Below are 16,292 nucleotides of genomic sequence, written 5' to 3' on the forward strand. Positions count from 1 at the left end.
ACTGTTTGCACTGTATACAATGGATTATTTTAAATGTGTACTTTACTTTGCACAGTTGGATAAACTTGTAGAAAATGTAAATATAGTACGGAGCAAATTCAAAACGATGTTACCGGTACCTAGTCCAGTGGCGCCAATTTTCTCCGACAATTCGGACCACTTTTTTTTATTTAATTTCATTTCGTTTGAATGAAGTCGGCAAAATTTTTAAACATTATATATTCTACAATGTATTGTACAGTCCGTCAACCCGCGTTGGAGTATCGTGGTGGGCCTAAACCCTGTGTTTTACTAATTTCCCCTCAGTTTTATCTCTCCCTGTGAACCTTCCTTTTTCGTTCGTTCGTTCGTTATCAACCAATATTTGTCTCACTGCTGAGCTCGAGTCTCGTTCCAGAATGAGAGGGGTTAAGCCAAGCTGGCCCAATGTAGATTGGCAGACTTCATACCCGCAGAGAATTAAGAAAATTCTCAGGTATGATGGTTTCCTGCACCGTTTGAGACACGTGATATTTAATTTCTTAAAATGCACACAATTGAAAAGTTGGAGGTGCATGCCCCAGACCGGATTCAAACCCACACCCTCCAGAATCGGAGACAGAGGTCATATTGGGCTATTACGACTCGTACCTTCCTAGTACCTTAACGAATATGTAAAAAAATACGAATTGTTACCGAGTTTTGCGCTTAGCTACTTATTTAGCTGTGATTTATATTTATATTATATTATAGAATAATACTACTTCATCGATAATAATAAATATTATAGTGGGTCCTTAAATATCATATTTTCCCAATAAAATCTACTAACTTTCAATACCTACACACAAACATGAATTATTCCTTACTTTGGAAAAGATTGGTATTAACAGACTGACTGACTTAAAATATAATATTAACAACAACAACGCGATCTCAATAAGGCTTACAATTTGAAGGTGAGAGGTTTCTGAGAACGGCATGAATTTTCCCTTAAGTCACTACCTACAAGCTTTCTCATAAAATTATATTGAAATAATACATCTTAACATAGCAGGATAGCAGGTATCTACCTGATAAATATTTAAAATAATAATTTGCATGATAATATTGCTGTTTACAGTTTGGGCTGTGCTGAGGTCTTTGCAGAGATGCCGGATCGACTACAGGTACATCCAAGTGTTGAAGTGTTTGTATGAAAGCGCCACTATGTCAGTCCGTATACAGGATCAGACTACGAGACCAATCCAATTGCAGCGAGGAGTACGGCAGGGAGATGTCATCTCCCCGAAGCTATTTACCGCCGCATTGGAAGACGTCTTTAAGCTTCTGGACTGGAACGGATTTGGCATCAACATCAATGGTGAGTATATCACTCAACTACGGTTCGCCGACGATGTGGTCATTATGGCAGAGACTCTGGAAGACCTTAGTACCATGCTCAATGACCTCAGCAGAGTTTCTCAACGACTGGGTCTTAAAATGAACATGAGTAAGACGAAGATCATGTCTAATGCTCATGTACCGCTTCACCCAGTTATTGTTGAGGACTCTGCGCTCGAAATTATAGACGAATATATATACCTAGGACACACAGTCCAGTTAGGTAGGTCCAATTTCGAGAAAGAGGTGAATCGCCGAATCCAGCTCGGCTGGGCAGCGTTTGGGAAACTTCGCGACATCTTTTCGTCCGAAATTCCTCAGTGCCTGAAGACGAACAGTGCGTGTTACCAGTGATGACTTACGGATCCGAGACTTGGTCGCTAACTATGGGCCTTATAAGAAGGCTCAAAGTCACTCAGCGGGCGATGGAGCGTGTTATGCTTGGGATTTCTCTGCGTGATCGAATCAGAAATGAGGAGATCCGCAGACGAACTAAAGTCACTGACATAGCTCAGCGAGTCGCGAAGCTGAAGTGGCAGTGGGCAGGCCACATAGTTCGAAGAGCCGATGGACGTTGGGGTCCCAAGGTGCTGGAATGGCGACCCCGCACCGGAAAGCGCAGTGTTGGTCGACCCCCCACTAGGTGGACCGAAGACATCAAGCGGGTTGCACGGAGCCGCTGGATGCTGGCGGCTCGAGACCGTTTTGTTTGGAAGTCCATGCAAGAGGCCTATGTCCAGCAGTGGACGTCCATCGGCTGTCAATGATGATGAATGATGACATTTTCCATATCTTTTAAATGATTGTGTCAATGTTCCCAGCCAGTCGGAAAGACTGTGGGGTACGACAATAATCCCTGACGGGGATCGAACCCAAGATCTCTTGTTTTGAGCCCATTTTGACGTGGACGGGCATAAATAGCGGACGCCCGCGAATTCGTCCTCCCTTATAACGTAAGTATCGCAAAATCTGTTCTTAGCGGACGTTCGCATCATCATCAACAGCCGATGGACGTCCACTGCTGCATATAGGCCCTTGCATGGACTTCCAAACAAACGGTCTCGAGCCGCGAGCATCCAACGACTCCCTGCAATGCGCTTTACGGTCTCGGTCCACCTAGTGGGGTCAGCAAACACTGCGCTTTCCAGTGCGGGGTCGCCATTCCAGCACCTTGGGACACCAATATCCATCGGCTCTTCGAACTATATGGCCTGCCCATTGCCACTTCAGCTTCGCGACTCGCTGAGCTATATGTGACCGGACGTTCTAATAACTATAAAAAAATACCTAAATGCTAAATTTCATCTCTGAAAGACAATTAGTGGTTTTCGAGATTTCGTGTTGAAATTAAATAATTACTAGCGGACGCCCGCAATTTCATCCGCGTGGAATTCAGTTTTTCACAAATCCCGCGGGAACGTTGCCTATGTGTTAATCCAGAGTAAAGTCTATTTCCATTCCAAATTTCAGCCAAATCGCTTCAGTAACCGCAGCGTAAAAGATGAACAAACATACTTACACAATTACACACAAACTTTGGCCTTTATAATATTAGAGAGAGGTGTGATTACGATATTATCCAGTAGCTACAAACAAGAACTTTATTGTAATTAAGATAAATAAAGCATCATATTATTATGAACGATCATATAATTTTGTTGATTATCCTTACGAATTCATGTTATCAAATATTCGAAGCGAAGACGTGGCATTTTTTACCAAATGAATAATAGGATAAAGTAGCAAGAATATTCTGACGCAAATTTTTCAGATTCTGATGTATAATGCAAAGGACTTGTGAGAAATGAGCAAACATTATGAAGAAGGCAAATGGTGGTATGAATAAAGTATATAGATTTAAACCATTGTTGTTACAATCATTTAAGGAATGTTGTTTGTCTTGTTATTTGTTTTGTCATGAAATTTAATTGGTTTTTTCGGGGTTCTGTATTTGTAAAATGAGAGAAAATCCTACTTGTATTACTTCGCTCTCCATCTCTTTGGCTGTTATAGTCTATGAAAATATTTTTAGCAACGCGTGGAAATATCAAGTTAATATGAATACCAAATATTAGGAATTTCAGACACTTGGAGAGGTTGAAAATCAAGTTTCTACGTCAAGTTTGCTTAAAAGATATTACAGCATTAATATTTTATGAGCTTTAGTAGCTTTATTTTATGTACAGAACCTTTCAGTAGGTACAGTTTGCTTTTTTTACTAGTTTCTAGTCGCCAGTCATTCCAACTCTTAGAATAACAACCGTTAAGATTATAGTTCAAGGTTCTTTAGCAAAGGGTTTCACGAAACTAACTATCTGATAACTTGCAGCATAATATTATCCCGTAGAATTCATGTCAGCCGTTCTCTCTAATTCGGCTAAAGCACTTCCGTGCGTCTTAATAAAAAAAATACACATTGTTTTAACCACAAGCCTTTCAAAACCGCTTTGGTTCAAACAATATTTGCTTGCCATACCATAAGTTTTCAGCTTTTATAAAATAGCAAAGGTCTGGCTTAGACTCTTTCTTATATTCGTAAAATAGATTGTAATTTTTCGTTTTAAAATAACAAAAAATGTTATGATGCATTCATTTCCACAAAAACCAACTCCAATATTTTCATACACTGTATTGACCGCGCTGCCAAAATAGCATTGGGAACTGGGAATTTTATTCCATCGTTTTATTCGCGTTAAATTTGGTAATCTTTTGTATTTTTTTGGTCTATAAAGAAACACTTTTTAACACAAAAGACGCTTTTGTTCCTTTTGTATTTTATTAACGAAGTTTGAAGGTTGGGATACTCATTTCTTTTTCTTTGAATCATTCTTTGTTGTAATTAGTTGATACTTACCCCATTGTTGTGAGCCTCATTAAAAATGAACTTTGATCTGATAATGAATAGGTATAATACATGAATATTTCATATATATAATACATAGATATACACGAAAAGTTGTATAACATAAATTAAAATATACAGGATGTCCCGTAAATATTACGACATACTTTACAGGATAGCTGACATCAGGGCCTACTAAAATAGCGTTAAGGTTATATTGATTTAACTTAAAAACCGTAAAATGTAGTCTAACATATTATATTGCGTTATTTAAATAGACCTTGATGTCAGCCTATCACCCTGTAGAGTACTATTTACGGGACACCTGTATATATATATAGTACAATAGTACCACAATACGCAACGCACTTGGTATGTCCAGATAAATTGTTAATAAAACCACAAACACCGTAATCCTTGGTTATCACTATTGCCACTATTCTAATACTTAACATCCTCCAGTATCTCAGAGGCCGTTACGAAACTAAGTTATTTTTTATCAAAATGTGTTTTCTCAATTTAGCTTCTTAACATATCGAAACCCACATAATATAGTGCATATTATAAAAACTATTATTAAGCGTACATAACTAGTTTACTTTGTATCGTCGTTATCAATGGAGTCGTGAGGCCTTAGATGTCAATAAATTATTTTAGATAGATCTAGGCTGGCTTGATGACTCAGTTGATAACGCGTTTACTATAATAGTGAATAGGATATTGACTTACATTCTTCAGTAATTTGCAGCTCGATCTTATCCAAGTCCTCGACCTCGTCGTCGTCGAAGTCTGTCTGGACTGTGACGTCACGAGTGTACTGCTGCAGGGCGATCACGTCGAACGCTGCGCGCTCTTGCGGACTCGGCGCTCGCTCGGCTTTCGCTTGCTCGTCCGGGCACGCCGTGCTTGTGCGTGCTCGGCACTGGTCCTGCGTGTCCTGGCGAGCACGCTTGCAGGCAGTGCACCCGCATAGGGACCCGCGTACACGCAGCAGCCACACAAGCCCGAAGAGCGCCATCCACCTGCTCATACTGTGTATACCACCACCATCACATTTCATTGACACTTGCACATGTTCTTAAATATCTTTGGTCGCACACTCAATTTGTAATTAATTCATATTAGAAGGTCTTTGTAAAAGTTTTGACAAGTCGAGCGGTTTCATTTCATTACGTTATAATATTATTAGTCAAAGCTTACATTTTTCACGATAAGTTAACACTTTGTTATCTAAAAATGAATTTAAAATTAAATTGTTGTTTTTGTACTATATTTTCTTAGTATTTTGTTTTAGGAAAGTAGTTTGTAGACTTAGTTTCAAACCGGCCAATAGGGATACTAGAAGTTCTAGACGGTAAAAGTTCGGCACTAGCTTACCTAACTATTCTGTCCTCTTTGAAGTTTTCTTTTTCTTAGTATTTTAAAATTTAAAGCAATTTATCCATTAAGAACATACTAGGGACGATACTTGGTAATAAGACGGGCTTACATAGTTTATGAGACAGGATTTTGCGACCTAGATTTTCCATATACATAATTCATCCATTATTTATTTTCTTCTGAATAAAACGATATTGGGAGGGTAGATAAAAATTTAATCAAAAAGAGTTGCAAAAAGTCTATAATTTGCAGTGATACAAACGACGAGGATGTCTCTATAAAATGATAAATGGCACCTATAAATTGTAACTCGGTTATACCGATGGCAGCACTTAAAGTGGGAAGAACCGGAAAAAATATAATTTTGTTGCCAGCGATCGCCGAAGTTCTCCCCAGAGTGCGAATTAATCCTAAAAATATCTCGAGTTATTGGCGCGGCCTTCACGAAATATCATATTTAAAAATCTCGAGGGGTAGCCTTTTTTGACGCGTATTTAGATTTTATAAATTTGATGGAAATGAGAAACCCGGAAATCTGATTGAAAAAATCATCAATATCATTTATTGATAAATGATAAATGAGTTAATATATCAAGAATGCATTCTATTTTTATTTCGCATGGTAAATGTTGAACGTAATTTATTTAGGTAGGCGATAAACTGCGTATCGAGATATACCTATACTCGAAAGTTCAGTGAAAAAAAAGTTAGAGAAAAAATAAGTATAAATATAAAAAAAAAACAAGGTGTAAAAAAACAACACAAAAAAATAGGTGTTCGTAATTTTTCTACGCAAAAAAATGTGCTCAGATTTTGGTAAAACTTTACAAAATTCGTGATATTGAAGAGCCGTGATAGCCCAGTGGATATGACCTCTGCCTCCGATTCCGGAGGGTGTGGGTTCGAATCCGGTCCGGGGCATGCACCTCCAACTTTTCAGTTGTGTGCACTTTAAGAAATTAAATATCACGTGTCTCAATCGGTGAAGGAAAAACATCGTGAGGAAACCTGCATACCAGAGAATTATCTTAATTCTCTGCGTGTGTGAAGTCTACCAATCCGCATTGGGCCAGCGTGGTGGACTATTGGCCTTACCCCTCTCATTCTGAGAGGAGACTCGAGCTCAGCAGTGAGCCGAATATGGGTTGATGACGATTACAAAATTCACGACCAAGATAAACTCGGGACTTATGTCACGGTTAAGCCCTATTTAAATTATAAATTGTATTCTCATTAGTACACTATTTAAATTAAATAAATCCGAGGTTTCTAAGGGTAGTAAATTTTGTTAACAATTTCTCTTGCAACACGGTTTTCAACAGCTTACAAAGTTTGCATCTAATTTGCATATCTTGAATTCGAGAAGGAATTATTTGTATCAAAGTAAGTTAAGTTGACAACAGTATCTTTTTTGGCCAGAAACGGTATATTTTGTTTTGTATTTTGATTTAGTATTTCTTGATATCTCCACATCAAATTTTACTTATACTGCAACATTCTATACCAGGATTAAAATATGCCTTTCAAAATTACCAATTTTAATTTTTACAAATAAGATTCTAAAAAAGCATACCTATAAAAAGTATTATAATTGCGAAAGTTTAAATTAATGTGGAGGTTACTCATTCACGCCAGAAATGGCTGAATAGCTTTAGATGAAATTTGGCGCAGAGCTTGTTTTTTTTTCACAAAAGCTACTTTTATCCCGATATATCCACATGAACAAGAATCTTCGCGAATAAAACAGCAGAGTACAGATAGTACTGCATATAAATTCTATCAAGATATAAAAAATATATAAAACATCGTGAGGAAACCTACAATATTCTTAATTATCTACGAGTGTGAGGTCTGCAAATCCGCATTGTTCTAGCGTGGTGGCCTATTGGCCTAACCTCGTTCATTCTGAGAGGAGACTCGTGCTCGACAATAAGCCGAATAAGGGTTGATAATAATGAATAATGATGAGAAAGAAATAAAATTTATTCATAGTAAACAGATAAAAATTGGTAGAATGAAAGCCAACAGATTAAGCCATTGTTTGGCTCGGAATGGGAACTGAAAAAGAACTAATAGAAAAGAATACTGAAACTAAAGCAACATTAAGTGAACAGAACTGTTGGTGTGCTTCAATCTCATGCTTGACGAAAAGATAGAGCAAATGCGGAAACTAGCTCAATGTAAGGCTGCCTGTCTACCAGATCGGGGCGAGGGAGCGTAGCGGAGAATGCGGAGCGGAGTTGCGTAATGTGTCTGTCCACCGTAGCGGAGTTGCAGACTATGTTAAATAAATAAATGTTAAATTTAAATTATTTGACTCTGCTCCGTTTCCCCACTCCGCTAACCGGTTTTATATGAATTTTTAAACTAGTTCGCAAGTCTCTGTCCACATAAGAGGAGCGGAGATTTTGTGCAATCCTCTTGCTTAATATTTCTCCGTTTCTCGGCTCCGGTGCCTAGCTCCGCGTCGGTGGACTAGCAGCCTAAGAGAGCTCTTGAGGAATGCTAGTTTATCTGATTGCCTTTCTGATCCTTTACAGACACAGTAAGAAAATACAAACTCTTACATTGTTAAGTGATTTGAAAACGTGTTCTAATCTACAATAATGATTTTTTGTTTGCTTATAACGTATAGGATGAAATTAATTGGACTGTTTTTAAAAATTCTTTTACCAAAAACACATTATTCGCGAGTATCATAGGCTATTAGTTCACATATTTGTACAAAATCAGAAAATTATTACCTATTACGTTACAAAAAAAAACTACTAATTAAAAAAATAAAACACTTTTACAAGTGGTAGCTTCAAAGTAGGTTAACACTTTTAATTATAACTTCTAAAGAAGATAGGAAAGTTCACCAAATTAAAATATTAATGACATAATTGGTCCAAATTCTGTTCCGGGTTAACGAGCTACACTGGAACTTATAAGAGATTCTTGTACAGCTTTTAATTAAAGTCTGATGTTAACAATATTTTGCACTCTGCATAGCGGTGTAGCTATCAAAATGTTTTCGGAGATAGTACCTAATGCTTTTGTTAATAGTTTGAACAGTTCAATTCACATTTTCTTCCATTATCCAGGTACCCACGGTGTGCTAGTAATACTGAATTGTACATTTTATGCTTTTTTCATAATAGTATGGCAAAATTTCAAGCTTTCTAAGAAAATTAATAAGGATTTGTCTTCCCATGCGAAGATGAGTAATTAAGCTTGAGAAGCTTTAAAATCTAAATCATTCAACCGGTCGTTCTATAATATTGCCTATAAGACAGATGTCATCTCATGTCACTGCTTCGATCCACAATCATAGTATTACAATTTTACCAACTCTTATCACTGTTATTACGAATAGAATAGGAAATATTGGTTATATTAAAATTAAAAACATAGCTTATAAAAAATAACATGTCCTATGTTTTTAATAGAATATTAGGGTTATATTTCGGGTTATATAGTATTCGTGGGTTCATGTTATTAAGCTAATTTAATTTAATAACGAAAAATTCAAATTCATAACATAAACGTAAAAGAGAAACTTAAAGGCTTTTCTGACAAGTAATAAAATTAGGTAAGAGTATATGAACCAGAATTCCCAAAACACTGTGGATTATATATACTCGTAAATCTTCAATAATTCAACAAAGAGTCCATCACAATTCCATTAATCTTGCCACAAAGAAAAGGGATGAAATTGCTTTTTACAAATTAAAAAGACTCAAGCCTCCAATCAAAAACTTTAACAATCATCCACTTATTTTTTGTACAACTTATTTTCATACGCTTTTATTAACGACGGCTTTCCACGGATGGGAATTGATTGATTTCTGATAGAGGATCGACAATGTAATTAAATGGACTGAAATATGTCAGGCATCTCTCACATAAAAACTTTATTAAAACCGTAAATAATTAAACCAACAAAAATGACTAAACTAAGTTTGGGTAGTTAAAATCAACTAAATAAAGGATTCAGTTCCTTTCATATAAAAGAATAGACTGATAATAATGACAAAATAGAATATATAGAAACACTAGCTGACGCCGCGTGGTTCCCGTTCCCGTAGGAATATGGGCATTCACCGATAAATGGGCTATCTAACACTGAAATAATTTTTCAAATCAAACCAGTACTGCCTGAGGATAGCGCGTTCAATCAAACAAACAAACTCTTCAGCTTTATAATATTAGTATAGATTAGTATAGATAGATGTATGAGATCTATAAAAACCTTGGAAAACTGTCACGATGTTTGTGGTTTGGACTACTACTACAAGTTTATACAAGGACTTCTAAAAAGGATGTTTCCCTGTTAAATGGATCAGTTGAAAGTGCAAAATGCTCGATCCATAAAATATTTCAATCAAAGCAAATTGAAAAACGTCATCTTGGCGAACGCTCATAACTCTTGAAAAATATTCTTGAACGTTCCCGACTTGATTTAACATTCATTTCTGTAGAACGGGAATTGATTTGAATTAATAACGTATGCTTTTTCCTGCTTTTCCATGTTTTTTATAAAGGTTATTACAGATTATACATTTTTGCAGTCTAGTTATCTAAATCTATACTAATATTAGAAAGATTTGATTGTTTGTTTGTTTGAATTGAATTGAATAGGCTTTTCGGCGGTCTCCGTGGCGCGCAGTGGACTTACAAGACGGAGGTCCTGGGTTCGATCCTCGGCTGGACCAATTGAGGTTTTCTTAATTGGTCCAGGTCTGGCTGATGGGTGGCTAGTTAACACCCTACTGACAAAGACGTACCGCCAAGCGATTTAGCGTTCCGGTACGACGTCGTGTACAAACCGATAGGGGTGTGCATTTCATCATTTTACTAAGAAGTTAGCCCGATTCCATCTTTGACTATTGTAGTCAAGGGCTTAGTTGTAAAAAATAATTTTAAAAAAAACTATTAAACTGATTTCAAAAATTCTTTCACTGTTGGGGAGCTACACTATCCCCGGGTGCTATAGGCTACATATTATCCCCATACTTCTACGGGAACGGGAACCACACGGGTGAAACCGTGCGGCGTCTGCGAATCGTAAATAAATTTAATCCCTCCTAAATTCTTGAATCGAACTTTAATAATAAATGTTGGTTGGCGGGATACGTACAGAATGTTAAATTCTTTAACGAACATAATTAGCTGACGGTAATGATAATTACCGGGACCGATGGCTTAACATGCTCTACGAGGCAAGAGTGTTCGAGCCACCAACAAGTAACATCACCGTCTCCGGGTTTATTTTGTACTAAAAATTTCTTACAAGAAAGAAAAGCTTAACACTTATCAGCCCGAATATCAGCGGCAGATTATCAGCCCGAACTCGAATCCAGTGCCTCGTGATCGAAGCTACTAACTAATTACTGTACCATCAGGCAGTTAGTTTAAGTAGTAGTGTCTTTAAAATCATTATAAGTTTACTTATCAAGCGTATACTTCCTGAAATACACAAAATTTGTAAGAAAAGATCCGTAATTTGTTCAAAAATTAAATGACGTGCCACGAAAAACTAAACGGCACGTGCGTGTACTCAACTTAGTACAGCCAATAGCCATAAAATGTGCATTCAAGTATATAATAAATTACCACAACTTATTAAAGTTAAATAAAAAGGAAAATATTAATGAGTTTTTGATATCATTAAAAAACTTTTGGCCTTTAAAAGTTTACTAAAAAATAAATGACTTTTGTGACCGAAAAATAATAAATCCGCCTCTCTACTAGTTATAACACGGGTTCCATTGCAAAAATTGACATTTAATATAAGACATGTTTTTGATATAATGGAAATAATTAAACGTATATGAAATAAATGTAAATCCTTAAAATTGAGAATGTAATATTTATATTTCATTCGCAATTTTATAGAGCAAACGTACCTATGTCAGTAAAAACGCTCTTAGTATAGCGGCAGTTAAACAAAATATTGATAGCCATATAAAATATACAGTATTACTTTTACAGCCCTGGTATAGCATTTAAGCTGACGTGGCTCTATTCTAAATGCAAATGTAATGTTCGGCATATGATAATAAGACACATTGGGTCGGTTCCGATCGAGTTTTGTCAAAATATAGCAGGAATTCTATATATGTGGGAATATCAGCCTATTTTAATGGTCCACTACAGTCAGTTCTCTTCCTTATAGGAGAGAGGATTTGGATATAAAACCCACCATGATACTTCAATGCGGGTATTCGGGTTAGAGCACAGAACAGAAAACGCTAGAGGGTTTTGGGTTAGAGTGATAATGAGCTTGTTTGTGGGCTCATCTCGGACCGAAGCGTATTTGGGACCCTCGTAACTTTAATTTTAAGTTTTCAACTTTAATTACTGCCATTAAATCATGACATAACTTGACTTATCAAAAGTGCTCCTAAGCTAAGTCTAATTGAAAAAAAAGAAATTTGAATTTGAATGTGACATAGTAACGATTACTATAATTACAAGGACTGGCACTCATTGAGACTTTCCAACACTAACTTCCCAAACACGTTCTGCTTCTCTTCTAACATATACTTTTTAAAAAAAAAAAAATATCAATATTTCTTTGAAATAAATAAGACTATTTGAAATAAAGATTGATAAGAAAATCATACCAAATTGTTCAAATGCTGTAAATTATGGTAATACTTCGCTCACGACTAAAAGTTTTGTCTTTCGGGAACAGTAATTTCTTTCTATCGGTACACTGGAATACCAGCCTGTGATAGCCTGACTAGCCTCATTTTATGAAGGCCTGAATTGTTTTCAGTCTATACCAGGTAATACAGAGGCCAGATAAGAAGTCTAGACTATGGCGACTTTCGAAGCAGGTTTTAAGGGTCCAGACCCACGATTGTCCTGAGTATTAAGCGTTTTTTTTAAATCTGTATATTATGTAATGGAGTGTGCATGGTTGGGTATTCAGGGTATGTACTTTGGCGCTGATACAGAGCACAAATTAAAGATGTAAGTAGTTTTAGTTAAATAAATGTTTATTCTTATGCCTAACATTGTTAGGTCCTATAATAGTATAACCATCACAGGTACAGGGTAAGCAGAACTTATATGTCTCTATGGAATGCACGCCATTGCCTTGGAAAGAGAATCTACATGCTACTTGGTTACGGGGGCAGGTTTTGAACCTCGTGATCCGAATCCACATCCACATAATAGGCTTACCACTGGATCAACGCAGCCTGTCTGGTTTTTAATGATAAAAATATATAGTCGTTACATCGAATACGTACTTCAAAGAAATACTCCGTTTCGTGCTCAATCAATAAATCGTTTAATCCGGATCTCGCTCCAGCTAGAAACAATTTCATTCTTCGTCCAATTCTGACGAAATCCGGCGCTAAAGGACTACGAAGCAAAATGTTTATCTTTTACATACAGAGTGAATATTTATAGGGATCGCATGACCCAATGAAAGCGACAACGAGGACCCTAACTCCTAATAAAATGTTATGAGTATTGCTTTGTTGGATTTTTTGTTATTTCCTTTTGACAACATTAGCCACTGGTGTTAATTCTATAATCCGGTTGAGAGGTTCTCTAAAGTAAAACAATTATCACAATATCTCAAAACTGTTGTACAAGAGATCTCAATCTAATACCCAATTAAGAAAACCTCAATCGGTCTAGTGGGAGACGAACCCAGGACCACCGTCTTGTAAATCCATCGCGCATACAGAGGCCGTCAGATTCTTAAAATACATCATTTTTAGGGTTCCGTAGTCCACAAGGAACCCTTATAGTTATGCCATGTCTGGCTGTCTGTCCGTCTGTCCGCGGTTTAGCGCAGAGACTGTTACTATTAGGTAGCAAGTTACAATTATTGATATTCAATTTACGAATAGTTTTGTACCAGAACTTACCGAAATTAATTCAACGGCTTTCTGTGAAAATGTTACAGACATAACTACAGACAGACTTACTACATTTTAAAACATTGAATAAGATTATTTAAGTAATCTAAAATAATTAAAAGTAAATCTACCTGCTTATGTACCTACTTATTTCTCGTATGTAGATAAAAAATACATAACCTTTTTATGTATTTTTATTGCTGTTATTTTCAAAATTTTACGAATATGTATTATCGTCGTCATCAACCCATATTCGGCTCACTGCTGAGCTCGAGTCTCCTCTCAGAATGAGGGGGGTTAGACCAATAGTCCACCACGCTGGCCCAATGCGGATTGGCAGACTTCACACATGCAGAGAATTAAGAAATTCTCTGGCATGCAGGTTTCCTCACGATGTTTTCCTTCACCGATTGAGACACGTGATATTTAATTTCTTAAAATGCACACAACTGAAAAGTTGGAGGTGCATGCCCCGGGCCGGATTTGAACCCACACCCTCCGGAATCGGAGGCAGAGGTCATATCCACTGGGCTATCACGGCTCTCTATATAAATATGTATTATAATAATTGGTAAATATTCTGCATTACAATTAGATTTGATTATATTTGCTTGAAGGTTAAAAGTTTAAAGTTAAATATTTGTTAATATTGATAATAAGCTTCGTAATTCTATTTATTTTGACAGTTAGACACTCTTTTTGAATTTTCAGCCGTATCAACTTAATGATAGCACATACCTAATTAAACAGAGTAAGAAAATTTTAATAATTTGTTGAATTAAACATACTATCAAGTACGTACTTAACTGATTGACTATTGCTTAAAAAAAGTTATTTTTATAAAGATTTGTGATTTTAAATTTTTAATCCACTCTCAATATTAGAACACTCGTAATTATTTTAACACTAACACTCTTTGCACTTTCACAGTTCGCACGAGTAAAGGACGATACGCGAACGCGACGACTTACTCGTAACCGTTTTATGTGGACGTCCCGCCACTTTGGTAACAACGATGGAACTGAATTTCTGATAGTAGATTGCTTTACGCATGCGAATCGCCATGCCTTAAGCCGTGATGAGAGAACGGATGTTTCATAATTAAAACCAACAGTTACGCGATTAAGGGGTAGCGAGTTTTCACATTACCTACCTTTATTACTCCTTCTTTTTTTTCATTACATGGAAATTAGTTACCTTTATTTCATGTAAGGTTTCGAGTAATTTTAATCACATATCATTATTTGACTTATCTATGATTTGATGCGCATAACTGCATAGTTAGAAGAGCCGATAGACGTTGGTGTATTAAGGTGGTAGAGTGACGAACCCGCACCGAAAAGCGCAGTGTTGATCGACCCCTGCTAAGTGAACTGACGACATTAGCCGTATCGCAGGGAAAGAAACCGTTGTGTCTTAAAGTCCCTATAAAAGGCCTTTTTGGCAGTGGACTTCCATTCAGATTGACAGACATTCCAGTTGTCACTGTTTGTAAAAGAGTAAGAATTGAGTTACATTGTGACAGATTTCCTAATAGTAGTATGTTTCTTTGAGATATATTGTTTTAAATAAAAATTGTCACACCCCTTCTTGGTCTCCTCTACTTATATAACTCAATTTGCTTAACCAAAAAAATATATTTTTATATTCATCCAATTTTCATTTCATTTCATCGAATATAGGTACATACTTTTACAAATTCTAAAAAATAAAACAATTCGATACTATAATTCCATTTTCAAGAAAATATCTTTGAAGTCCGAACATGACTGAACGTAGATGTGAACAAAATAACATAATGCCGAGTTAGTTAAATCTACTGTAAAGCAAGCGATGCCATGGCAAGAGACAAGAGAGAGTATTGGTATTATATAAATTCGCACTTTGCGTAAAACTTACATACAGGAAAGAAGAAGTGATCCATCATCGAAAGTAACTTAAGGAAAGTGTGTTATCGTCAAATATTTTCCAAATATTCTTATATTATATAATAACTACTAGCGAATGCCTGTGACTTTGTCTTTGATATTGACCCTCAAAGGAGATGGTCCATTTCAGGTCCACTCTTGTACCCCGTATCATTAAAATTTAAAAAATACAGGGTATTTGTTAAAATAAGTGAATAAATCTAACTAAATACAAAGAAATAAATAAAATTAAAACCCAAGTTTTTGAGTTATATCAAGATGGCGCCCATAAAGTAACTATGACATGACAATTGAAACATGACAAACGTCAAAACGACTACTGCATTTAAAACGTCATCAATCTGCCATTACTATCCATATTAGTGTTGCATTTCTTGGGAGAGAATGAATATTATTTCGAAAGAATTTAAGTAAATTGGTAGATTTGTATAATCGAAAATAGTAAAACTAAATATTTTTTTTATTACCGCCAGGGTAGAATGACTGATCTTGGGCTCCATACAATTTCAGACCATTTCCTTTGTACAAAAACTTTGACAAATTATACACCCAAACCATAGATTGATCAAAACCGCATAGAAACACGTTTAGAAACTCAAAGATTAAAGTTTATCTAAAACAGACACACAGACTGAGAGGACTTTGTTTTATATGTATACTTAGGTACTAGCGGAGGACCGCAACTTTGTCCGCATGCAACACGGTTATTTACTAAATCTCGTGGGATATTTGGACTTTTTCAATAATAAGAATGGCCCATGTAAATTTAAGGTATAATCTATTTTTGTTAAAAATTTGACCCAAATTAGGTATGTAGTTTCGTCGTAAAAGAGTAAACAAACATTCATACATCGATCCATGCAAACTTTTGCGTTTATATTAACAGCAAGATTATGAATATTTTTTCAACTGCCT

At 36.1% G+C, this 16,292-nt stretch overlaps 1 protein-coding gene across 2 annotated transcripts in view; it reads right to left on the minus strand.

The window, feature by feature from the left end:
- The window catches only part of LOC112053715 (disks large homolog 2), a 52,516-nt gene extending 38,056 nt beyond the window's left edge, over positions 1 to 14,460 (minus strand). For both annotated transcript variants that reach the window (XM_024093232.2, XM_024093224.2), the window contains exons 1-2: positions 14,252 to 14,460; positions 4,934 to 5,434 (exon numbers count right to left, since the gene is read on the minus strand). In XM_024093232.2, the coding sequence (XP_023949000.1) occupies positions 4,934 to 5,264 (331 nt within the window). In that variant the 5' untranslated portion in view covers positions 5,265 to 5,434; positions 14,252 to 14,460. The remainder of the gene's footprint in view (positions 1 to 4,933; positions 5,435 to 14,251) is intronic.
- Between the last annotated feature and the right edge of the window lie 1,832 nt (positions 14,461 to 16,292).

Source organism: Bicyclus anynana, chromosome 12 (genome assembly GCF_947172395.1).
Source record: "Bicyclus anynana chromosome 12, ilBicAnyn1.1, whole genome shotgun sequence".
NCBI classification, from domain to species: domain Eukaryota; kingdom Metazoa; phylum Arthropoda; class Insecta; order Lepidoptera; family Nymphalidae; genus Bicyclus; species Bicyclus anynana.